Below are 26,550 nucleotides of genomic sequence, written 5' to 3' on the forward strand. Positions count from 1 at the left end.
TGTACACAATTTGTAAAATGAGTGCCAGAAAAAGTTACTTTTTTAGTACCCAAAATCACAGTTTACTTAATTTAGTGGAGTCAATTGGCACTATCAATTCGTAAATTACTGTACAAATTATTACTTTAATTTTGTACGAAAAATCATAGTTTACATGCTCAATTTTGAGTTAATTGGTACTCAAAATTTATAAACTTGTGTCATAATTTCAATTATATGTACCTATTTTGATCCAAAAAATGCTGAATAAATGAGTTTATCATTGGAGATGTGTGATATGAAAACACGTGGGTCTAGAAAGTTGAATTTTTTTTTCGAAAACTGACTGATAAATTATGTTTAAATCTTAAAGAATGTAGAACAATTTACGGATAGGGACTACTCAACGCTCACTAGGGTTCCCCCCTTTGAGAAGCTCCGAAGAGAAGTTCATAGAAGAGCTCCTTCCAGCTATTGCATAACTAATCTTGCTTATGTTCTTACTCTAGATTGGATAGAAAAAGAACTACATTTGACTTCGGAAACACTAACCAGGAAATTTTATTATATGAGCTAGCCAATATTTTTAGGGTAAGAAAACTGCGGTTACAACTCTTTGATCTACTCCTAATAGGTGGTATCCGTGGGTCACATTGAAAAAATATCCACGCTTAAATTGTTTTACAAAAAAAAAATTTTGCTCCATCCATGTTTGAAAAAACAGACAAACTAGTTTCTTCTACATTTATTTTTATACAAGTTCCTCACTACATTTGAAAATATTAGCTTGTGCTACAGGTAATTTGTAGGCAAAAACGTTAACGCACCGACAAGATAAATCTGGATAAATTATGAATAAATAAGATTTGTTTGCATGGATCTAAGTCTAGTATCTAATGATTTGACATGTCACATAACCAGTTGCCATTTCATTCCCCATAACAAAATCAAACAGGCATTTTATAAATTTCCCAAAATATTTCTTAAAAAATAATTTATCTATGCGTTCCTTTCAAAACCCTCAAAATAAAATCATTTATTAGGCAAACCTTTTGAATGATAAATCTCTAATAAAATAATATAATTTAAAATAAGCAAAAACATATCAGAAGGCAAAATGCAAGCAGCAAACAGGCAAAGAAAGAGCAACTCTAAGATCTGTATCATAATAATGCATCAAATACTTCTGCATATCATCTTAAATTACAATAAAGAGACAACATTTGTAGCAGCGTACCTGCATTCAGAATAAATTTACAGTGATTAAACATGACTGAAGAATTTGAGATAGCCCACATTTCCTATCTGCAGAACAATGGAGTCGAGCCCCGATCCTCAGCTTCTTGACGCAGATCATCCCACCAATAAAATACTAGCATTATTTTGAGGCACATACTATTACAATATAACAGTGTTGACAGCATGAAAGTAGCTTCAACTTTCAATCTTGGAAGAAGATAACCATAAATTATTGATTGCAGTAATATGAGTTTCAGGAAACACCAATCGTAACAAAGGAACCGATGGACATTTTTCAATCTTTTTTATCTTTTCCTCGAAACTTCTGATGTCGATAGGTGATGGAACGTTATACCATTGGAGGTACCATGAAAGAATAGTTGCTTGCTTGTTTCCTAACGAGTCATCAGATGGCCATTCGCCTGACTTGACATAAGCACTGAAAATGGATTTTAGGTTAAGTGAACAGTTCAATATCTCTTCAAATCGCTTCCTGAGTGAACCCAAGAATGTAGATTGCACAATTTCCCCCTTCGAAGCAGTCAATCTTCCGTTTAGCAGAGCTTCATTGTAGGCAATTGCAATCTGTGCATTAAATCGAAGGTTAAAAAATAATAAAGTCGACAAACAATACAGATATGCAAAATACTACTACCGCAAACTGTAATATAATACTATCCAACCCTGTCCCAGAGTAATTATGGTCAGCTAATTCCATCAACTTCCCATTTAAAGAACCAAGATTCCAGCATCCCAAACAAGTGGTGACACCCTGTATCCACCCACGGAAATTTGAGGACCCTGGCTCATTTCTAACACGATCTCTCGAGATAATAGTTCTCAAACCTCTCTTTTTTAAATATAACTGAAGCTCATTTTCTTTACAATTTCATTGAAGGGAAACATATATACACCAGCAGAAGATTTACTAACACTGTTACAATATTGGACTTGAATCCGTTGTAAACTATTCTCATTTTTTATGGAACTCTTTGGACCCTTTTATTCTACCATCCTTCGGGGTGCCAGAGTTTTCTTGGTTTCCCTCTGAACACCTGAAATCACTTGGAGTCTAATCTGATATGCACAAATTCATAAGCGTGCCAAACACTCTACTGCAGTAATTTTTGCCATGTCCATGCTTTCAAAAGGCTTTTAATCACATCCTACGGTTGCAAGAGCACCAACTAAAGAAATTCACAATGCACCATCATAGCAGATCCACCAAGAAATTATCGAGCTTAGAAGCTACATGATGAGACAAATCCACCTTATAACTAATGAACAACTAATTAACCAGTGGGGAAACAATAGTTTCTTAGGACTCATGTTTCAAGTCAATTTACATCGCGTGTGCATCTGTAAACCATTTTTTCAAATTATCATACCTTTAAACTAGAAAGAGAAAACAAGTCGCAGTTAATGAAAGCGTCACTAGCAACCAAATCCACCATACACCCAATTGTAGAGTACAATGATAAATACACCTGCATGGATCAGAATTCCGATGTTAGATAAACTTGAGGAAACATTTGGCATGATGCCCTAATACCATAAAAGTGCACAAACACCAAATTTATTATATCTCACCAAACACCAAATTGAAGGAACTTTCCATAACTAAGGGAAGTCCATCTGACCCGCATGTGCAAATAAATTCAAAGTTTAATGAAAGAAAACATATGAATAATGATGAGATTACCTGCAAAAGTGCCGGCCTATCTTTGCTCACACATTCAAATAAAACTTGCAAGCAGAATTCCTGGAAGTCAGGGTGGGATCTGCAAGACAATTTTGTAAGAAATCCACACATTTTGTCACGATTATATAGTTAATGAAATAATTTATTACTATTTAATAGCAATACCAACTAGTTTGGGTCCAATGCCAGGACAATGACGACGAAAATGAAGAATACAATGATTTTACTTACATTATAGCACAGCATCATCCTATAGGTTGTCACAGACTCGTACCCAATTACTGCGCCTAAATCTATACAAGGCCCAAGAGCTCATCCTATAGGTTGTACAGAGCTCATCTCCGGGAAATATTCTCATTATATTTACAACATAATTTCAATTCGTTAATTGAGGTTGCAACATAGGTGGATTCATTATACGGAATTCTGAGCAAATGGTTTAGAGTTGTATTGTCAATTTGCATCACAGTTATGAATGACATCACTGGATCTTCCAACCATGTTTAACGATCAGACAAAACCACCTCAACAGATATGTTTCCAACTTCTCCATTTCACTTCATAGCAAGCAAGCGGGACACAAACCATCCACACCGCGATCTTCCCTTTCAAATACATACTAAATTATCCAAAAAAAAATTTCCTTCATTAATGCTCTATACTCTGAGTTATCCCCGACGATTAAATTTTCATTTTATATCACTAGAGCCAGTTAAGTTGGAGTAGGGTACGGAGGATTTTCAAGTTTGGTTGGGGGATTCTTCCGGGTTGTTTTCTGTTCGATCTTTCTACGACTTTTTTTTCCCGATTTCTAACTTCCCATTATTCTCCTATTATTATCATATCTGGAAACTACCTATCCCGCAAAAGGTTCAAGTTTTCTCGTGGATTGTAGCTTTGGGGAAACTTCCCACTTCTGACTCGGTGCAAAGAAGGTGGCCTGCATGTGTCGTATGCCCGCAATGGTGTAGGTTATGTCGGAAGCAAGAGGAAAATCAAGACCATCTATTGGTGCATTGTTATTTTTCGAGTGGAATATTGATAAAAGTGTTGCCAGAGTTGGGTTTTGAATGGACTTTTCTGAGTAAGGCACGGGTCATGTTCAGTATGGAGCCAGGCCTTCCCACCGAGAGAATATTTACGAGCTTCTGGTAACTGGTAATTCATTGCATTTTTTGGTCGATATGGCTGGAGAGGAACAATAGAATATTCGCAGATTTGTCAAAGTCCATGGACGACATCTGGGAGAAGATCAAATTCAGAGTTGCGAATTGGACGACTAAACCGCCAGAGTCTAATCATTTATTTATTTCAGACTTAGTTAGGGATTGGAAATTTATATGGTCATAACGATAGTGTGGTAGTGTTTTTTCGATCTCCCTTGTCACTCGTTTTGCGGATTACTCATCCGCTTGTATTGTAAACACTTCTATTATTATAATAAAGTTTAGTATCCTATAAAAAAAACAATAGTCTTCCGTCCAGTAAATCCAAGAGAAGATAACTTGTTAGGATCGGTTTGAAGGGTCAAAGTGTTTAGAAAGAGGGTTGAATAAACACTTTAGAATTTTTGACTCTTTTTCGATAATAGTGAATCAGTTTAGTGATAAACTGAATTCAAGAATCTTGTTGTCGATATCAGTCAGTTAACTAGTTTAAGTGCGTAAATAAACTAACTGATAGCTTGAATACTTAACGAATAACTGAAATAATGAACACAAAGATTTTATGGATGTTCGGAAACTTCAAATGCTCCTATGTCACACTTTCTATCACAAGGATAGATTTCCCACTAAAAAACTTTGATTCATTACAGAAGCTGTAATAACCCACTTCAGTTTAGACTTAAACACTGTCAAACTGAAACACTTAATTCCCTTACAATTTATCAGTACACAACTGATTTTCTTTCTTAGCACAACTGATCTTAGAAGATCGAATACAACAGTGTAATGTGCTAGTACTTTAGCTCAAATGATGGCCTGAAAGCTATGAATGTTTCTGTGAAGTGTGAGCTTTTCTGTATGAATATCTTGACAGAACGTGTATAACTGAATTTGAAAGTTAATCATAGAAATTGTGCAAAAGTTCTTTTCTCAGCTAAATTTCTCGGCTATTTATAGGCTTTGCTTCCAACGTGAACATTGAATGCATTAAATGACTCATATCCGTTGATTTGTCCTTTCAGAATATGTCAACATTCTTCTGACAATAATACAACGTGGCAGTCTGCTATGCGGCGCTCCTTCTGATAGTCGCAGTCTGCTGCATACGATTTGTAGGTTGGTAGCTGCACTTTAACTGATGACGTGTCAAACTGATTATCAATTGACTATATAGCCGATCAGTTGAACTGATTGTATGACTGATCAGTTCCAACTGATAGTTCAGTTATCTTTACAGATTCAGTTAGCTTTGATTAGTTCAATTGCCTCCGATTATTTAACTCATTAATTATCGGTTCGGGCAACATCAGTTTAGGTGTTTCAGTTCGAATTAATTCAGTTGAGCCGATCAGTTCTGCAACCTTCAAAAACTTTATTTGTCAAACTCCGAAACTTTGATTCTAACATAACTTTCATTTAAAGTCTTAATAATTGAAGAGTTTTAAGCAAAACCCTTAAATTTGTGAATTATGGTGATGCAAATGGTGGCAAAGGAAGGTGACGTTCTTCGACTTTGGGCTATTTGAAGCCTTAATTAACAAGCTTGACGGCCTCCAATGTAAAATATGTTGGCATGCTGCCAGATTTGGCATGTTCTTTGACTTTTTGGGGTCATTTCAAGGGGGGTCAGTTTAGTAACATAACATTTAGAAGGTAGTGTTTGGGGTCAATATCGGTTCCTAATGACAAAATCAATAATATCAAGCACCACCATTTAACCCTTAGTTGTACTTTCTAACGAAAGTTTTCGCAAGCTTCTCCCTTGGTAAGAGATTAAGAGGCAAAAGACGTGGTATTAAAAATCCATCTATAAGAACAAGGATAACCGCTTGTTTTCTTGAAAAGTACTCATTTGCATGTGTCCTGAATATGACCATCTCTAGGTAAATACATCTACGGGAAATATTTGTTTGACATCTTTGGAGGGGACTGAATGTTAGTTCAATCTCCCATCACCTTTAAATTTCATCTCTAACAGGCTTTTCTGAATGTGTCTTGGTAGAGGATAGCACAGTAATATAAACAATATTGTAACTGAAAATAACACAACATTCCCTAGAAACAACTTGCCTGCTGTTCTGGGATGAGTTGCAAAAGAGTTGAGCAAATGCAATTAAGCTTGGATCTGAAGAAAAGGTGCTGACCAACTGATCTACTGGTACGGCACTTGTGCTCTCAATGCTTTGAGTGCATGATATTGGTTGTGTCAAACCACTCATCTGTGCAGTTAATATTCTGTTTCACTTCACAATCTACATAAGATGAGAGAGGATAATTTTGTTTTTAAAAGGGGAAGGAACCTTATGCATTGCTCTTGACAGCAGTGATTGACTTCCTATGGGATCATCCAAGTATGAACAAGCTCCAACTTTTCTTTTGACGTAAAGGACACCAGAATTGAATGGGTGATTCTTGTCTCCCGAACTCCACCAAGGTTTTTCTGTTTAATTGTTACCATTCATGTAGGTAAAGTGAAATTTGGCAATCTGAACAAAGAGAATGCACCAGTATCTATCATACCATTAGGACTGAGTTCAATCAATTGAGGCCAGTACCGAGGACCACAAACTCGAACAGACTTCAACTGTAACATACAAGAACGAGTGGTTAAATATTACAATTTCATGCATTCAAGATCAGAAGAAGAGTGTCATGCTCATTTGAGAGATACGTATAGTTATAGGAATCTGCATAATGTGATTATGAGAGGGTTAAAATATGAGAGTGTAATAAAGTAAAGAGGAAAAACGAAAGTTGAACCCCACTAAATAATTTTTCTCAAATGGTTGGTGCACTAATTTTGCCCAAGCTCTTGTTCACATCTTAACCAACATTTTCTCACTCTCTCTCCAGATGTATCACGCTTTTAAACTATAAAGACTTTAATATGACTTACATGTGACTCAATATGCTAAAGTATTCAGGGACAACAAACACATTATTTAGCTTGCTCAGAATTAAAGACCCTAAATAGTGTCACGTGTAGATATTACACCAAGAGGTGCCACATATAAAAAATATTAATTCAGGCAATTGGTCCATCAATTTCTTATCTTCCCACCAAAACCAAGGGTTTATTCTTGAGGTTGTGTCCATAAACAGCAGTAACAAATTAGTTGGAGATGAACATTGAGAAGAGAATGTGTCTTACACAACTCGAAGGAAAGACTAAGACTTACCATAGCACGCTCTGGGAGACTGCAAGGGGTGACCTCACAGAAACTTGTTTCTGCATACAGTTCAGTTTCTTGAATAGTAACTTCAAGAGGGACATAAACAGGTAAGCCAGAGTCCACATCAACTGTCTGAATCCAGCGGGCTTCTGTTGCAAGAACGTACAAATGCCTAAATGCCTATCATTAGAACAAGTACGTATCAGAACAACAAATCACAGGACATAAAGACAACTTTTTGGTTGTAATTGATTCTGATAATTGCTCAACACACAAAAAACAAGATACTCGTATGTCCAGAGAGAATGATTCATAATGCTAATGAAAGTTAGGCAAAAGCGTCATGCAGCACACCACTCAAAATTATACAAGAAAGGTTGAAAAACAAATGATAACTGCGAGTTGGAAAGAGCACCAACAACCCCATCACCCACCCTCAACGTATGTGGGTAAGCAAATCATTTGACTAAATATAAATTGCACACCCACACGAATTTCTATTCCTTCACGGGCGTAAAGAACAAGTGAATGGAAAACAATATCCTCCTAATTGGAAATAATAATGACCAGTAGGTCAAAAAAGGTAGAATCCAAAGAAATATGATTTATTTAAAACACATTGAGCCCTTAGAACTTCGTGCTTAACAAAAAATGTAGTTTCCCAGATTAACAAAAATGTGGATCCTATTGTCTCAAGAGAACAGGAGGAAATGATAGGGACCGAAGCTCCTTCGAATGCCTTGGCAGAAAGTGGCATGCACATTGCTTTAGATGGTGGTAGTGTTAAATAACTTAAGAGACAAATATTCAAATATATTGAAGGGGAAGGAAGATGATTTTTCTTCCTCTCCACATTTTCACACGCAATTAAAAAAACAAAGTCCTGCCTTAACATTCAAAATAAAGTTGAAAGCAATTGTGTCTACGAGAAGCAATTTTAGAACGTCATGCGAGTCTTTGAATGCGACAAAGCTGATTCCAAACCATATCTGTACATTGTCAAACAGATAACACTTTCTAAGCATTACCACACATGTACTAACTATTTCACTCCAGCATAACGTTTTACCTGTAGATGGCATCGATTGTCATTTGGTCCAGTAGGCAAACGTGGATAAAGTGTCAAAAGCAGGGCAGCAATCGAACTGTTGCTAGTGGAAAAAGTCCACATTCCACCCCCGAGGAACAAGAAACCAATGGCCAAACTTACCTGCGTTAAGTGTGAAATTCCATGTTTAACAGCACACACATACTGATTCGACAAAACCATCACACATTTATCACAATAAAAATGGATACCAGTTTTTGTTAATAGATAATAATTTTGTTGCTCTGTAGTCTGTATGACATAATAGACTACAGGCTCTAAGTAAACCCTGCGAACTACTAACGAGTTTTATCTGCTTAAATTCATGACTAAATTGAGTAAACTCCATAAAATAAAGTTTGTGTTTTCCATCTTCTAAAGAACATAAAAGTTTAATCACACTAAAAACCCTTTCCTATACAGACGTATTTTCAAAAGTTTCCATTAAAAAAAAGCTGTGGACGGAGCACAGAACAAGACCACACAGACATCCGCTAACATACAGTTATTTTAGCATACACTGAAGTAGCATAGGTATGAAGCAAAAAATGATCGAATATTTATGTACAGTATACTTACAGCCATTTGAGTACCAAAATTAATGTGCCCATCAGCTGAGTTTCGCGTTCGAAGAAATTTCAGCAATCTAAATGTCTGTAGATGGCCAGATCCAGCCATTACCTGACTCCATACAAATCCAGAATATAGTCTTGTTCAAGAAAAAATGAAGTAAAATTCAAATTATATTCTACACACCACGCAGAGGGAAAGAACAGTCAGATGAAGGCATGTTTCCAACGTCCCACGATCAATGTAAGCTGATAGCCCTTTGGGAAAACGATTTCCATCAGAAGTACAAACAGGCTTTATCTGCCGTAGTGGGAACGATTACATTTCATGAATTAGCATTCAGAGACATCACTGTCATAGAGTCATGGACAAACCTCATTGAGAAAGTATACGACATATTTGTTAAGCAATTCCTGTGCATTTCCATCTCTAGTACCGGCAAATTTCAACCCTGTACGTTCATATTTGAAAATTGATAGATCAATTATACAGTAGAATAATACCTGCAGATAAACAGAAAAAAATATAAGAGTTGAATATTTTGGAATTATTCTTGTTTGAGCTTTTTTGAGATTCCAATTTCGTATGATTTGAAAATAGTACATTCTCTTCTGCCAGAATCAAGTGGCTTTTATTTGTAGGAAGTTACATTTTGACAAGTCCTATGAAATGGGTAATGTTCAAGAACATTTAGGATGTCTTCTAGGAAATATGGTTGTGATGTCTCACGTGAATAAAGGAATCTAATAGAAGGATTTCCCCATTCTTCTTGGTTGAGTTGAGCGCTGCTCATCACTGGTTTGCATTCAAATTCCAAGGGGATAAATTAGCTATGTAAAATTTTCATTTCTATGTTACCCATGATTTCAGCATATTTGACCACCAAGTGTTGCTACATTAATCACAAGTAGTGTCATGGAATTCAAATATTTAGGACAAACCACTGCCCCAAAAATCAATACAGGTGCATCAACAATAGAAATGTCAGCACCATATTATTGATCCACACACTTTTAAAAGTTGTTAGCTCTTCAATGAAAAATCCATCAAGATTAAAGGACCATCTCTAACCCAACACCAACAACATGACACTGCAACTTGATATTCAAGCACGACCAAAAGCAGTAAGCTAGCTCAAAGCTAGTATGCATGGGTAAATTAGAAACAAAATAAATCTACAGGCTAGAACCCAACAGTCAAATTACAGAGTCCTACTGGTTTAAAACACAGCAAACACTAGACCAAGTGTATTTAACTTGAAGTAAAATCCAGTAACACGGGTTTAAGAAGAGGATTTCAGAGAAGAATCAATTGACTGTCTCAATACCATCAACCAGCATATAAACCATTTGTTATCTAATGCAGTTGGAGCTACCACAAAAAGTTTAAAGAAAATGTCAAGGTTGGCCGAGCACTAGATACTTTTCGTAAAATAGTAAAAGCTTCATTAAGATTACTGTAAACTTCAAATGCAAAGAGCTCAAATAGACACTTTATTTTTTATTTTTACAAAAATCACGCAACCCAAGGAACATGAGAAGTTAGGTCTAAGAAACATATTTACAAAAAGATAGACAAAGCTTCGAGATGGACTGAACGCAAGCCATCTAATAGGAGATTTGAGGAGACCAAAAAATATAACATGATAGTTCTACCATAATCAGCAATAAGAATGACTAACCAAGAGAGATGCATGCTCCAACCAGTATATTGACATAAGCCTGAACAAATGTCTCAACATCCATCTCATAGGTATCATCCCCCTCATTTTCAAGGCATTTAACCCCGTTTTTTACTACTTCAGGAATAAGTGAATCAATCCAGTCTTCAGAGGGACACACTCTATGCAACATAAATATGTATTAAATGTAGTAAAGATATTTAAATATTTCTGTGCATTAAATCCTCATAATGAATCAGAAAAAGTACCTGCTCCACATTATCAAATTTCGAGCAATCACGCGAAGTAAAATAAAATCAGGCCGCACATACAGCAAGTCAAAATGAGTCTGTGGAATGGACAGTCGGGACACTATCGCCTCTGATTCTGTCTATTGTACCCAAATATTAAAGAATACAACTCTTTAAAAGAATCCATGTGAAGATACATGATTATCAAAATCACATGAAAATGGTTTTTCAATGAAAAAAGATCGCTAGAAATTACAAATTCAAAAAATTACCTTCAAATACATCAATGCAAGAGCAATCATCGCTCCAGGAGCAGTAACATCAATGTTGACCTGATTCCCATCAGTTATCTAGTATAAAGTAGACAAGAATTCAAAGGGAATGACATAGGAAAATTGAAAGTCGATCCCACCCCAACAGAAAATTTAAAATTTAATCGGACTGGCAGTTAAAACAAGATACTAATTCATAGAAATTAAATTGTGCAACCTGTCCTGCATTTCTATTGTATTCATCAGCTAATGGTGTAATGAATTGGAGGCGATCCTGTACATAGAATAAAAATCTAATCAGCCAGAAACACCCAAGATGTTCATACTGGAAAATATTCATGAATAGGTTGACAGCAAGTTTTATTCAGAAATCGCAGCATATACGTTATAAAGTTCTTTGCCACCAATATATTGGAACAACCGATCAACCAAGGTGTCAATGGAGCCAATAGCATCATCCCCGCGGCCTTCATGAACAAATTGGAGATAATTAGCAGACATAGTAGATCCATTTACAAAATCAATTCTAAATCATATACCTAAGGCAACGATTCCTAGTGAAAATCCTGCTGAAACTGCATAACCTTCCCTTTCAAGAACATTATCTCCTCCACTTCTACGGCCTATTTCACTCTGGAGAATACAAAATGAAATCATGATTATAGAAAGCCACAGAACATCACCAACGTATAACTGTTCATACTAATGAGAAGAAAAAGTATGCAACTGACACGACTAGATTACAGTAGAATAGCAGTTAACTGGACACTGCCCTAATTAACTTAACCAATCAAGCCAAGATATTTTTAAGTTAAGCCAAGATATTTTTAAGTTAATGCACTCACGTTTTCTTTTCATTCTTTTTATGTTTGTAACAAAATACCATGAGGGTTAGGCCAAACCCATGTTAGGAAATTATGAATCAAAATATTTTATGAAGTCCAGGTGGAGGTCAAGCTTGACAGCCAGACCCTATCAGATGCTTGATAAAATAAAATATTTTGGAAAGTCTAGATGAAGATTCAGCCTCACCTCCAATAAAACAAGTGGGCTAACTAACTTAAAAGACAAAAACCTTAGAATGCATAACTTATAAAATACAGAACAAAAGACGTAATCCTGTCAAGACAAGATTTTCCAACCAAGAAGAGAAGGTTCGAGCAAACAATGAAGAATACAAGTGCCACACTGCAACACCATTAGACAGGTATGCCTTTTGAATGTGATGGCTACAGGATACCTCACAGGAGCAGCCCGAAAATAAGATATCTTAACTGATACTGGAAATTTGGTATCATACTATCTAGATTCCTCATCCAAAAATTTGAAGTCCCAAAAACTTTTCATCCATGTTTAATATGGATGAGTACCACACCCTTTCATAACTGGCTATCCTCATCTAGAGTGACACAATTAAGAACAATCCCCAACACACAATCAACCAAAATTCTGCACCTGTAATATCCGGAGACCGAGAGCAATTTACTGATGAGGGTTATCGTTCATAAAACAAAACTATTGAATTATAATATGAATACATACATAAAACATATCTATTGAATTACAATTTGGATACATCTTGTTTAGCCAGAAAGTTGGTGCTAGCAGCACTAGTTCCCACTAGGCTAGAACTCCATAGAACATCCGGCCTAACTCTACTTGTTGATGCCACTAGTTCCAATACCATTAGTCCCGGACCTCCCGGCAATGGGCCTAGCGGATGTGAGAATAGCCTTAAAACCACCTTATACAGCCAATGTTGAAATTGGGAATCTAACAATGCACTTTTTTCTCAGCTAAAACTCAAGTTCTTCAATCTTTTTATTCACATTTGTTAATTCTATTACGGTTGTGCTTCTACGAAATTGCCAAGGTATCAGCAGAATGCAAGAACGCGTGCAAAAAAAGAGTTCCATGGTAAGATGAAATTGTCAATGTATCTGCAGAAATGTAAGAACGCGTGCAAAAAAAAGAGTTCCATAATTAGATTAGAAGCACTCAATATCAACATCAAGGATTATAACATCAACATAAAATAAAGCAACATAAAATAAAGCAAGCATTCGATGTAATGACAATAGAATCTCAAGAAGAATATTATAAATGTACCAGGAGAATTTGCATGGTTTGTGGGTGTGATGATCCCTCGTAAAGAAGGCCAACAGACACTAATGCTGCAGACTGTAAATATAAAAAATGACATCAAAATGCCTTCACAATTCAAAGTGGAACAAAAACATATGAAATATCAAATGATCTGATTCGATGAAAGTATGATAGAAATATCAAAATGCAAGAGATTATCCAGAAGCAGAAATGCTGGAATATCATGGTGCAAACATTTAGTTACTCAAGAACAGAAGTAAAATGAATAACCAAATAACCAAAAGAATAGACATGCAGTTCTTCTTTTGTAATAATCCTTAAATGTACCTGTATTAGGGTTGGCAACTCCAATTCTGGAAAGGAAGATGGATGTCGCGCAGGTAAGTGTACATAAAGAGACTGGTTAAATAACCAGTGAGGTCAATATTAAACTCAAAGCTTTAAAGGAAATGTCTTCCTTCACAAAACAGCACAATAAGATCAAATGTGAAACAAATTTTCATGAGTAAAACAATCAATTGAACAAAAAACATGCGCCAATTAGACCATAGGTCATCACAAATGTAGGCAAACAAGTAGAAAACCTTATGCCAGAAAAAAATGTTTGACCCTAAAAATAAGATAAGATGAGCCATGACACGACAGGGAAAGAGACAACTGGCATCTGCTTTCTTACCTTTGAAATAGATGGTTGCATCGTTCCTCTGTATGAGGCCGCAAGGCCAATCATTAATCCCACAGTCGTACTTTCATGTTCCTATAAGATAAAGATGGGCAATAGCATGTTAAATCATGTTTACTGTGTTTCAAGTGAAATGGAGAAAAAAACAGCAGATAAGCAATTTAAAGCCCTGTTTGGAGCAGTCCTTGTCATCAGTTACATCAAACATTTGCAAGGAAGATGAGAGGGAACACGAACAAAATATGATTACATCGAGGAAATGACCTGTGAATAGTATTGGAAGATATCAGTGATAGTTAAGACACGAAGATGTCCATGTAAACCCAGGGCAAAAAGTAGCCCCGCATGAGTAATATTGGGCTCGTCCGGTTTGTTATACAGTATCCATGTTCTAGACATCTTTCCCTGTGCACAAAAGTAAACAAAGTCAAACCTGAAAATTCTTTTGAGGACACTTTGTGTAAAGAAGGGAAGCGGAGGAGAAACCTATAATCATTCAACCACTAAGACAATTGAATTAATCCTCATCATATGTTAATAAAAACCTGAAGAGGAGCCAGTCTCAAGCCAGCAGCAACGGCATTGTGAAATTCAGGCCAAGACTGTAGTTCCTGAATATTTCTAAGGTTGGGGTCTAAATTAACCTGCAAAAGTTAGGATTCTTTCACATTAAGATCGATGTCAGTAAAATTGTATAACATGTCAATGAACACAGCATACAGTTGCATTCTGTTGCGCAGGTAACCGACCAGCCAAAACAAGCTTCGGAACTGTAAGGGCCTGGATAACATCAAATGATAGGGTTACAACTCATCACATCCATTTAGGTAGTGAAACAAAGGTAACAACTTAAGTGCAAAAATAAATTGGGAAAAAGGTGGTGCGGAGAATTTGGAAAAAAAAAAGATGTACAAGATAATATGACCGAAAAAGAAAGTACATACATATAAAAAAAGAGAGACAAATTAGCACCTCTGTTAGGATGGTACATATAGTACCCAATGTAAATGCACCACGTCCAAATGGAAGAGCAGTAGTTCGCTGAGCAAGATGCCACAGCTGAGTCTGTAAAATTACATGAGAGCAAACCAAGTTATATGTCAATTACAGTGTTTTACCTGATCTTTTGGGCTATTGACCAGAAATTATCATTAATTACACGATCGCTGAGACTTCAGTTTACAAGGAAATTACAAATAAGAAACAATCCAAACACGAGAAATTCAGATGAGCATCAACAACAGAGTTGTTGTGGGGATACACAAGAGCATGTAACAAATCAATAGCCCAATATACAACACAACTGCGTCAAATTCACTGTAAATGAAAGGGCATACGCAGTCAGTTGGGAGCAACATTCATAGCCATTGATAAACGAAAGAAGACACGCCTTAACATAAATCAAATGTTGAAAACATTGTGTTGCAAATCACCACCAAAACCTCCTTTTTCAGGGGTGTTTTCTTTAAAAAAAAACAAAGATGGTTGTAAAGAAAATCAGTTTGCAACTAAAACACAGAAAGATGATCAATCTCAGACCACAAGTTTCCCAAAAAAATAAGTATGATAATTCACATGAGTTGCTATGACCTTGACGCTCAGATAAAAAGATTTTTCAGATGTGGGATTGGCTTAGTTGATATAAGTTCAACGAGCTTCAAACTTGTATTTATGGTGGTGTTGGTTGGGCTTTCCACTACTTTCAACTCAAGATTTTAGCTTTTGAAAGCTTGAGTAGGTTTCTTAAAGTTGATGCGATGAGTGTTATTTTAGATAACTGTTTGAGTAATATATTTATTCAAATCAATTTTATAATTGTTTCAGCAACAATTTCTATTTAATAGATGGCTTAAGAATTGTAACTACATTAATTATTATACTCATTTAGTTACCAAACAATAGTAGTGTATTATCATTAAAAATAGTAAACTAGTAGACTTCATCTTAACAAATATAAATTATATAGCATGATCATGAGATTAGAATGAAATGTGACAAAGAAAGCAAAGGTAAAACCTAGTAAAAGTTTACCCAACCTCATCATTGCTGAGAGAAGCAAGTGGTAAGTGGACACTTAGATTTAGTAGTTACAACTATACTTGTGTTATCAACAAACATAGGAAGCTACAGTATGACATACAAATATCTTCCTTCCCATGACCCCAACAAGAGTCCCAAACCAGTATGAATTATCATAAAAGCCAGCTTATTTATGGTAAATATAAAAATTTGCCAGTTATTAATACCTGTTGGAGGTCCTGATCAGATGCTGTAGGATTTGCAGGAGTTTGAATCGCAACAGGCCTTGCAGAACACAAAAGGCGTCTAACCTATACAGTTCAAAATTTCAAATATATGGTCATGCATAGTATAAAGCGTCAAGAGTGCACAAAAGTAACACACATGAGATACTTTTATGCAAGGTTTTAAAAAAGCGAAAAGCGTAACGAAGCATCAAGGTCAAGCTTCAAGCTTTACGAGTTTAAAACTATGTTTTATTTATGTCAAGCCAATCAATAGGTTAAAAAACACATGAACATCAACATATAAAATTTATGAATAAATATAAAAATCTTATAAAGTTACCATTGAGAGTAACCATTAAAGAACATTTCGGTGCCTCAAAGAACATTATAATTAGCAATTACTTATTATAGAACTAAATTTGAAGTTTGGAAAGGAGCCAAACAAAAGTAAATGCAATAATTCAAACAAGAAATAGTAATATTCAACATGCAGCAGACATCATTTCGTTGTGATCCAAAAGTAATCTGAAACCAATGGTTCACATTCATGCGGAAAAACCAATTTTGACATGGTCTTAGCTTGAAGTGCACCTCATTCAGACGCAGATCTCGACCATACCGAAGTTGTGTGCTAGAGTTGAAAATGTGGTCCATTCCATCTTTCACAGTTCCCTCCAAAGCGTCTACATCCTCTACCTTGGCACTATCGAATTCAAGTGTATCCAAAACTGAAGAAGGAATTGTCACTGGATGAAGGTGTAACATGTAAGGTGTAGATGCCGAAATCAGATTTAACTTCTTATCATCGAGTTTGACAGATTTAGTTTCTGTCAAACGCAGTAATGCCAAATCTTCTCGACCAACGAGCACATATGCAGCAGCAGACCAATCTGTCGGAGGAGACTCACGACACTTGTCCAATGCCTGGCAATTCACAACCATCATTCAGGCTCATCATACAAATTCCAGCACATGATACTGTTTGCAAAAGAATTTCAGACAACTATTTGACTAAGATGCAAAACACAATGTCAAGACAGTAAATGTAATTAAGATAATTAAAATAATTAATAAACTCTAAAATGTACAAATGACTCATGTTACATGTCGAAGAGGAAGAGAGACACCAGCTGGCAGTAAGTCCAAGTGTTGCAAACCAAAATTTTCACCAACCATCGCCAAAACTGTTAGCTCTTCCTGAGTACAATATGATCCAGAAGCAACATTACAGGTAACACCAGATGACAGCCTCTTTCCTGACCGGTGAGCACCACACAGGAGGCTGTAAAATGAAATTATCTTGCGAGCCCAATTCGCTACACAACTTGAATCTTTACGAATCAGATGTGGCAGATCACAAATACTTGCGGCACTACATCCATGTAACATACACTTTTCTAGCCATCTAAATAAACTTGGAGGGGTCTTTGGGGACCATGAGAATTTAATTATCCCAGAGTCTTTCAGAACTCCAGGAAAGTCACGTCTGTAGTGATCCATGTAGCTCACTTCATGCAAGAAGTGAGCAACATCGCATAAGAGAACAACCAAAAGTCCCAAGTCCCTAGGAAAAGGCATAAAAGAAATAAGTCTGCACATGTAAAACTCAGACTGCAGAATAGTGCATGAATTTTTCAAATGTTCAACCCAACAAAAGCTGCTGAGAACAAGAGACATAATGCCAGTTACTCCGACATAGAAAATTCACAGGAAGCAAATTCAAGTTACACATCATAAAGTCGAACCGATCTGCAGAGAGACCAAAAGCCCTGAACTATCAAAAAGTAACAGACTTTAATGCACTGACAATAGAATTGATTCTTGGACTGTGATGAAGTTCAATGCAAGGCCTCCGAGTCACCATTGAGGAAAATAGGGAAAAATGATGACAGGAAAGATAGAAATCTAACTTCATTAAATTATTGTGTCAATTGTGTCAATCTATATCATGGAGAATCCAGTGAGGTGTGAACAAAATCAGTAACAAAATGAATATTGCAAACACATGTATTCATTTGAAATACATGTTACTTTCAGCCTGTCCCATGATTCACTCATACTCTATGCACATGGGCATGTGTTCCAACCCTGAGTGGAATTTTACTAGTTACAATAATAGCACCAGGCCAGGTAAAATGATTTATGTTACTGATTTTAAAATAATTTTTAGCAGGTGTGTCGGCATCTGATTTGAATTATGGTCCTCATCAATCTCCTATATCTTTTGGTTGTTTAAATGACGTGTGCTGCAAATCTTTACATTCACTCAGATTTCAATGAGGCGCAAGGTGAGGTGTGCACCTTATCATAAATTTTAAAATTCACATATTCAAAGTGAATTTTACTAAAATATTACAACACATATATATTTCACAAAATATTAAATAATAATGTAAATAAAAAAATTGTGAATAAACCTCTAGGTATCTAAATCATCAATTTCCTCTTAATATGCCTAAAGAAAACACTAGATGAAGAGTTGGACTGATCTTGGAATTAAATATGTAGCTAGAACTAAATTATGGTGAAAAATTGAGGGAAAGAATGGTTGCTACTCTGATGTAGAACATCTCCCGTAATAAATTCATTTAATTGCGTGAAAAAATTGGCCATGGGCTTTTGTCTTTGAATTAAATCTATAAATTGCACCAAGGTTTTGAGTCTTTTTGATGATGTGCAGCATCACGCCTGAGGCATGACCTGTGCCCGAGGCGCGCCTTTTGCAAGGGGTGTGCCTGAGAAACCGCACCTGGCTGCGCCTAGGCAGTGTGAGCCTTTAACGACTCCACTCCTGGATGTATATACTAAATGGAAAACTTAGACAGCAAATATCTTCACATCAATGAAAATCTCATTCTATCTGCAATTCGATTTTTTAGATAAATGCTAATTGTAGTCATGAGCTGCTAATCATGTTTAACATAAATTTTATAAAAAAAAATATTTGGTTAATAAAAGTTAATTCTGACAGAGTGGACTATCGGAAATGGTAGGACTTCTATGTTAAATGACTGCATAATAAGTGTTTAAGTTAGTCAAAGAGTTGCATGGAAAGATATGTTCATCTAACAACTTTTACAACAACAAGAGCGTCACAAAATCAACTTAACAAAATCTGGTTACTGTTTAAAATCAACATATGTTATAAAAAAGTGGGAAAGGATGCCAATTGGGAATGCTCCTAAAGTTTCCATGCACAAAAAAGAAATGGCTAACATGGCATCCTACCCCTCATGTCTCAACTCATAGTTATTCCATTTCAGCTCACCAAAAGCGAAGTTATATGAACCATTGACATGCATTTGATGATCTTCATGGAGATTAAAAGGAATTTTATATCAGTTAATACCTTTTCCGAAGATTGTCAAGTTTAAGAGTTTCATAAACTGCATGCAATGAATCCAAAGTTTCAGTCAGCAACTCCATATAGAATGATATATCAGCATTAGGTCTGTCAACAACTGACCCTGATAAATCTGATCTCAGAGTGACAGATGGCTTTCCAGCGCAAGGAAAAGCTATATGATTACTTCTCAAATATTGTTTGTGGTATTTGCTCTTCATAAGGAACTCCCATGATGAATTTGAAGCTGAATCTGCCAATACTTGAGAGGCAGGACCAGGTTTCTGACACATTTGTGATATTACAGTACAGAAGGACTTCCATTCTGAATCAACATTGGAATCTTCCTTGGCTAAATAAGCTGAATCACCATCACTCCATAACAGGGCAAGGAAGCGAGTGAACAATGTAGAATTAAGCCCTTCTGCCATTGCTGCGACACAATCATTAGTTAGGGATGATGAAGGGCCCCGCCGCAATGCACACCTGTAAATCTAGAACAAAAAAGAAGGTAGTATTCATCATTTATGCTACGAAACTCTATAGAAGAGCAAATGAAATATATAACACAAACTGAATGAGTAATTAGTAATTAGATTTGAACTGTCATGTCATGTTTTTGTGTCAAGCTTCCAGTTCTTCAGCCTCAAGGCTAGGAATCCAAATAAATCCAGTAGGTTTTTGCCGCTTTTGAAAATAGAAATATAAACATGCATGGACATAAAAAATTATCTTGCTTCCTACAAAAGTTGAGTCAAGTAGTTCAAAAACATTCCGTACTGTTCCTGAGTTTTTCGCTCATAACAAGGTCAAATTTGAGAAAGTTCCACAAGCACAATCTGATGTTTGGGCTATTTTTCTGAAAAGAATCCGTAAGGAAAAAAATTAAATTTGAGCACTGTACTAGTACTTTGACAGATAGAAATGGAAGTTAGAATTTTCAAGAGACCTATACATATTTCTTATGCATACCTGCCCCTTGTTCAAAACCAAACTAATGCGCCCTTCGACAGCGTCAGTCAAACCCACAATCTTCAAATCATGGGTAGTTGTATCAGTGGCTGATAGCTTTACATTACTAAAAAGCTGCTCTTTACCCGAAAGAGAAGGCATAATATATTTGCACAGGCATAGCTTCCCAGACTGAAATTTAAATAGTAACATTCAGGACTCAGGATACCGTGCATAATACTTCAGTAGAATATAATCTAACAAGAGTAAACTGTAGCTTTTCAGGACTGTGAGTGAACTCCCGAGGGAAGAATCCAAAACATTTAATGCATGTACAAAACATTATGTTTTTTTCAAGTTGACATAAGCCATGCAGTGTTGTGCAAAGCATTGAAGCTATGATTCGTCTGAAACAGATAAAAATGCATCATTTTTAATGCAGGGACCGACTGTAACATAAGTATGAGCATAATCTTCCGAAATGTATAACTCACACCATCTATATATATATTTATAGTGGAAATTATATGTGTTATATATATATCTGTTGAGTGAACAATTTTTTGCATAAAGTGACTTTAGCAGAGAAGTTAGACCGCCAAGGACACAAATTATCAGGTTGACATCCATGAGTGCAACAAGCAAGATGATTTGGGTTCAGTGACCGTGGAAACGATCTGCAGTGCAAGATGCAGCAATAAATTTACAATAGAAAAGGAAGGATGCCAGTTAGCATAAGTTTATAGAAAGAAAACCATCAGGTGCAGATGTAGATATTCTATTGAGATTGATAAGCCAACAATTCAACAACTTACATAGAGAAAAAGGTCATATTCTGGGGTCAGAACAATAACATCCCTGATTGGAAGTTGCCCTACTTTCGCTCTGCATGTCACACCTTCGATTCATTATATGAAAAGGAACCCAATAACTTAGAAGAATCAATAAAGTATATTTACTTGGGACGAGTGACAGTAACAGCAGCAGCAGCAATTGCTGATATGCACCAGCTGACATCAGGGTTCATTTCGTAGATGACCTCATTATTTAGTTCCAGACTTCGAAGCCCCAAAGATAACAGCTTCTTTTGATCTTGAAGAAGGAAACATATTATAGGAGCAACATCCAGATCACTCGCCATAAAAACCTAAAAATTTGTGAGTGAGACAGTCAAGAGAGTTTCAGGAAATAGGGATGAGAAAGGCAAAACAAGCTTCACAACGTATTGTAACAAATTTAAATATGATAAAGGAAGTTCGAGTACACAAGTAAAGAAAAATAACAAAAAATTCATATCATATAAGATTTCTTAACAAAAATAAAGAAAAGTAAATTATGTCATCGAAAGCGTAAGAATATACATCTGTATAGATAGATTAACATTCATCACAACTGATAACATATCTTTCGTGTAAACCTAGTTTGACCATATATTTTTCACTTGGAAAATTTCAATCAAAAAATAGTTGTAATAGAAAATCGTACGCGAGAATATTGTAGTTATCAGGGCCAGTAATAATTAGGTCTAAAGAATACATACAACAATGGCTCAATTTCGGATCATAAATTGGAAAAATGGGCTTAAAAATTTCAGATATTATTTTGTTAACTCAAGCTTGGGCTAATCTCTCTTTGTCCCAGTTAGCTTGCAGTGTTAAAGTGAGGATATCATGCTTAGATGCCCAAACCTAGTTCTCGTAATTGATTTCAAATTGAAATGTTTATTCAAATAAAACCATGTATGTTAAAAGAGAGGGAGAGAGAGAACAATAGTTCGGTTTCGGAGAACTAAAGATAGGACCTTCAATTAGAAAGCACCAAGGACAATAATAAGCTTTGGCACCTGACTAGCAGCTGTTTGTGACCCTTTCCCCTGCCATATTCGTCGGAAAAAATGCTTCCCCATCATGTCATGAGAAACTAAGCCAGATGATCTAGTATTTGTTACTTCAAGATTGGAGTTCAAAGACTCCACAACCCAAAGAGAATGTTGCATCTTCCCTGTAAAATAACATTGCAAATTAAATGACAGGCACCTCTATTAACAAGTCCATTCAATGAGGTAAATACAATAGTGCATATGCATTAAATCAATACATTCGACGAGGGAATTAAAGAAATAAAATTACTTTAATTACCTTTATTGTACGATAGCATCAGAGGAACGTAATGACTCGTCCAAATTGTCCTTTCATCAAATTCCCACATCACGTTAGACTTCCCTCTTTCTTCAATATAGGTTAACTGAGTAACCACATGACATTATATTTTCATTAAATAAACAAATGTTAACTAAGAAATGAGAATATGCTGGAGAGAGATACCAAGCATACTCGAGATAGATTTTGTTTTGGCCACTCGGCATATTTTCACTTACAGATTACCGACGGCAAATGCAAACTCTTGCTTTCTACAACAATTTACAAGCACGGAAAGATGGTGGCATCTATCAACTAATGGAAAAACCATGCGATGAGAAGGAACCGCTTGATGGCAAGAAGTGGTGGACTGAGCCAAGGGTAAAGGGTGGCAGTCGCCCCCTTAGAATAAAGAAATATTTTATTTCATGAGTAGTTTATCCTCCTAAAATTCAATTTTTGTTTGACCTCACTCCGCTTCCCAAAATCCTGGGTCCCACCACCCAAAACAAAGAAATCATGGAGAATCAAAAGCATCAATTTGGTTTTAATACTCCTTTTCAAGTTAAAGATGCATATCTTTTATCAAATTTGGGCAATTACAGCCACTCCACAAAATAATAAAAATGTAGAAGTTGATGGTTAACTTATAATTTAACTCCAAAAAAAAAATATCAATGATTGGATATCATATACTAATTCTTAAATGAAGCTCTCACTGTATCTTAGATGAATCTGAATCACTAAATGACCCATTGTTTAGCCATGGACAGCATGAAGATTTCTTATGTATGGTAAATGAAAACTATCTTAACATATTCTACTTTGGGCCCTGCCTTTGATTGTGTAGTATTTGATAAATATTTGAAAACTGAAGAATAAATGAAGTGAAGCTGGTTTCTTAACAACATATGCAACCAAACTATTTAGACAAACAGATGGTGACAACTGACAAGCATGTACACAAAAATAAGACTGAAGTTTTCTAGAAATTGAGAAGCTATATCAATACCCGAGGATCTTCAAATGGATCCTTCAAAATCAGATGGGATGACGCCATTATTCCATCACCTCTGATACCAAAATCAGGAGAATGCATTGGAAAGTAATTATTCTGAGGACTGTATCCACAGTCTCTTTTTGAACGGAACACATCACGAGCACTTAAATGGGGGTTTGATGATGAAAATGACATATCTGTCAGGAAATTACAATCTGGTTCATGTTGGAGAAGTAAGCCATACGGAAGAGGCCATATAGATGTAATAGTATGAGGAAGCGGTATAGATGCCACTTCACCTGTTGAAATTGGAATAAGATCGGTTAGCACGACACATCTGAAATGTTATGATTACAATGGTGAATAACATGATACAGCATAGAAAAAATAAATAGGATGCTGTCAATCTTTATCAACGTCTATAATATTTTAAAAAAGACAAATGATTGACACACCTGACACGCTATATATGGTTAAACTATTAACTTCAAGAACACAAAGCAAGGCTTCAGATATATCACCCATCCGGCACCAGCATGCCTACATTTTAGCAACAATATTTAGTATCCAAGTGAGTATGAAGCAACAGCTCGAAATATTTTATTAAATGTGACAATCAGAAACTAAATATCTCTCTTTCAGCTAATTCTGCAGGCCTGAAAAGAAAATTAAAATATATTTCCCTAAGGAGAAATGGTTCTTATGACAAATCACTGGGAAGGGTCTGGTTAGTAGGTATATGCGAAACCATTCTTCTTATTTAGCACAATTGCTTGCTTTTAACAGGTACACGAAGGAAATGAGAAGAGGTGAAGTGACGTAATGATTGTTTTTAAGAACATTGACTATCAACGGATATTGACTTCAGTGCTGAATCAAAACCATCCCTTCGTCCTTAACACAAAAAAAAAGGTGATTACGTAAAACTAAAATATTCAGTTTCAATTTTTGTCTGAAAAGCTCTTTTTGGAGTTTGAGTTACCACAAATAACAAATCTTATACGACATGTCCTCATTTGAGCACCTCTGCATCTTCCCGCGTATGGCACAAGCCTGGGAGGTATTGTTACTTAAGCCTGGCAGGCAGGCACAATTAAAATGTTACATTATTAACAATTTTTATGTTAAAGATGAAAGCTTCTAAGGTGCTTCATGGACAATAAGGCAACTCAGTCGTCAATGGATTATGAGGCAATGCTGAAAGGAAATCGAATTCTCTATCATACAGTAAACGATTCTTAGATCTCCGATAAAGCAACAGGAGGGTATTAGAAAACTTGATCACCTTCATAACTTTGGAGGGCAGCATGAACCTCTTATACACTCTTGAACCAGTACTCCATATGATTCTGCCATAGTTTTATGTCAGTTAGAATTGAAACATGTCCCCATTTGAAATGCCACTTAAAATCAGAAGCACCACGTGAAAAAGAAACGAGTTTTTTATTAAGAATAAGATCATTATTGATTTAGTGCCAAGTTGCTGAAAGGTTTCATCTTCTCAGCTAAATAAGTTGCAGTTCCCAAAAGCTAAAGTAATCATGTTTGTCTTTTAACTTCCACTGATTAGAAGAGCTCGGATTTTAACTTACCGTGATCTTCCCATTCTTGCAATGGTTTTAAATTTCAGACGGTGCGGATAAAAGATGTCAAACTATATCATAAAACTTTACCAAGACATCTCCGTGAAATATTTGTCTGCAGCTCGATTAATCAGTAACCAGCATACATGGCAATTGTAAGGTAAATAAATCTGGGATATCCCGACATTAGCATTTAAGCCCAAGAGGGTAACCCATAACCGACAAACAAGTTTCTTGATTGTCCCTCAAGCTTAAATGCCAGTTTACTTGTGGAACCAATGTGGACCATTAAACACGACAATAAGCACCATGAAATTTAAAGTTCTCATTTTGAATAAGAATTCGTCCTAAAAAAACATGACCAATAAACAAGAATAAAAATCAAATCCGGGATTTCAAAAAAGAATGAAAATTAAGAAATTGAAGATCCACCTATTTCCTCTGATAAAAATTTCGTGATCACTTCCATCATTGGTCAGTGCAGAAGCCTCTTCGAGCTCTTCGGCATCATCTAATTGTTTGGTAGCTTGAGGATCGAAGAGGTAGTAATGGTGATCGTCGTCGGAAGGTTTGCAGCCATCCGATGCTTCGGCTGATAAACCATAGGGGTTGAATTCTCTGATAATTGTCAGTTCTCGGGTGCCGCTGGCGCCTCTGCCGGTCATCTCCTGAGTTGATGAGTGAGTAACGGTGAGATTTGGTGGTCTGAGAATATCTCCCGCCCTTTTTTATTTTATTTTATGTCTCAAAACCCTAGCGAGAGGTTTTATTTAAATGACGATGATGATTTGGTTTGATTGGCGCGCCAAGCTTCTTTCTTTTATTTTTTAAAAACTAAAAATAAACTGTTTTTAGCATAAACTAAATATATTATATTACACACTAACGCTTATTTTCATTTGTGAAACAGATATTCAACTCACCACATGAAAAATATTATTTTTTATATCAAAAAATAGTATTTTTCATTATAAATACGAGTTTATTTCATTTATATAGACCGTGAGACAATCTCACAAGAGTCATACTAGTTATATTATTAGCAAACAACTTGAAAAAATCACAATTCAAAAAACATATTTAGCCCAAATCATTTTTCAGATTATCTCCATATTTGATATACGTAATTAATTACATAGCAACATAAAGCATAATTATATGGTCTTTCGAGAAATGTTATCTTCTATTAAATTATATTTTGTCATCAAATTGTTTCAAATTTGTATTTGGATGAACAAATTATTTCAAAATCATTGTTGACCCTGTAAGATTTGGTATCTGATTATTTTGGGTTTAAGTAGTATATTACCTGAATTTTTTTTTACAAAAAAGGTAAAACAGTAAGTAAAATAATACTTTTTAAAAATTCAACATTTCATTAACTTCACATATTATGTTTTAT

At 35.7% G+C, this 26,550-nt stretch overlaps 1 protein-coding gene across 1 annotated transcript; it reads right to left on the minus strand.

Annotated features, from left to right (window-relative positions):
- Positions 1–1,142: 1,142 nt before the first annotated feature.
- On the minus strand, positions 1,143–25,920 carry LOC140977027 (anaphase-promoting complex subunit 1). Its single transcript, XM_073441548.1, has 37 exons — positions 25,581–25,920; positions 24,851–24,914; positions 24,021–24,105; positions 23,578–23,864; positions 22,566–22,671; positions 22,271–22,428; positions 21,387–21,574; positions 21,243–21,312; positions 20,449–20,619; positions 19,483–19,970; positions 17,238–17,697; positions 16,725–17,057; positions 16,134–16,217; positions 14,860–14,952; positions 14,608–14,667; positions 14,433–14,531; positions 14,152–14,292; positions 13,882–13,962; positions 13,533–13,604; positions 13,209–13,280; positions 11,639–11,732; positions 11,484–11,566; positions 11,317–11,373; positions 11,100–11,177; positions 10,846–10,967; positions 10,598–10,758; positions 9,291–9,367; positions 9,103–9,216; positions 8,926–9,027; positions 8,329–8,469; positions 7,266–7,439; positions 6,607–6,670; positions 6,387–6,526; positions 6,157–6,305; positions 2,921–2,999; positions 2,607–2,705; positions 1,143–1,803 (listed from the first exon to the last, which is right to left on the minus strand). The coding sequence occupies exons 1-37, from the start codon at positions 25,811–25,813 to the stop codon at positions 1,414–1,416; spliced, it is 5,469 nt and encodes a 1,822-aa protein (XP_073297649.1). The 5' UTR covers positions 25,814–25,920; the 3' UTR covers positions 1,143–1,413.
- Positions 25,921–26,550: the final 630 nt, after the last annotated feature.

This window comes from Primulina huaijiensis, chromosome 5, assembly GCF_012295235.1.
Source record: "Primulina huaijiensis isolate GDHJ02 chromosome 5, ASM1229523v2, whole genome shotgun sequence".
Lineage (NCBI taxonomy): Eukaryota > Viridiplantae > Streptophyta > Magnoliopsida > Lamiales > Gesneriaceae > Primulina > Primulina huaijiensis.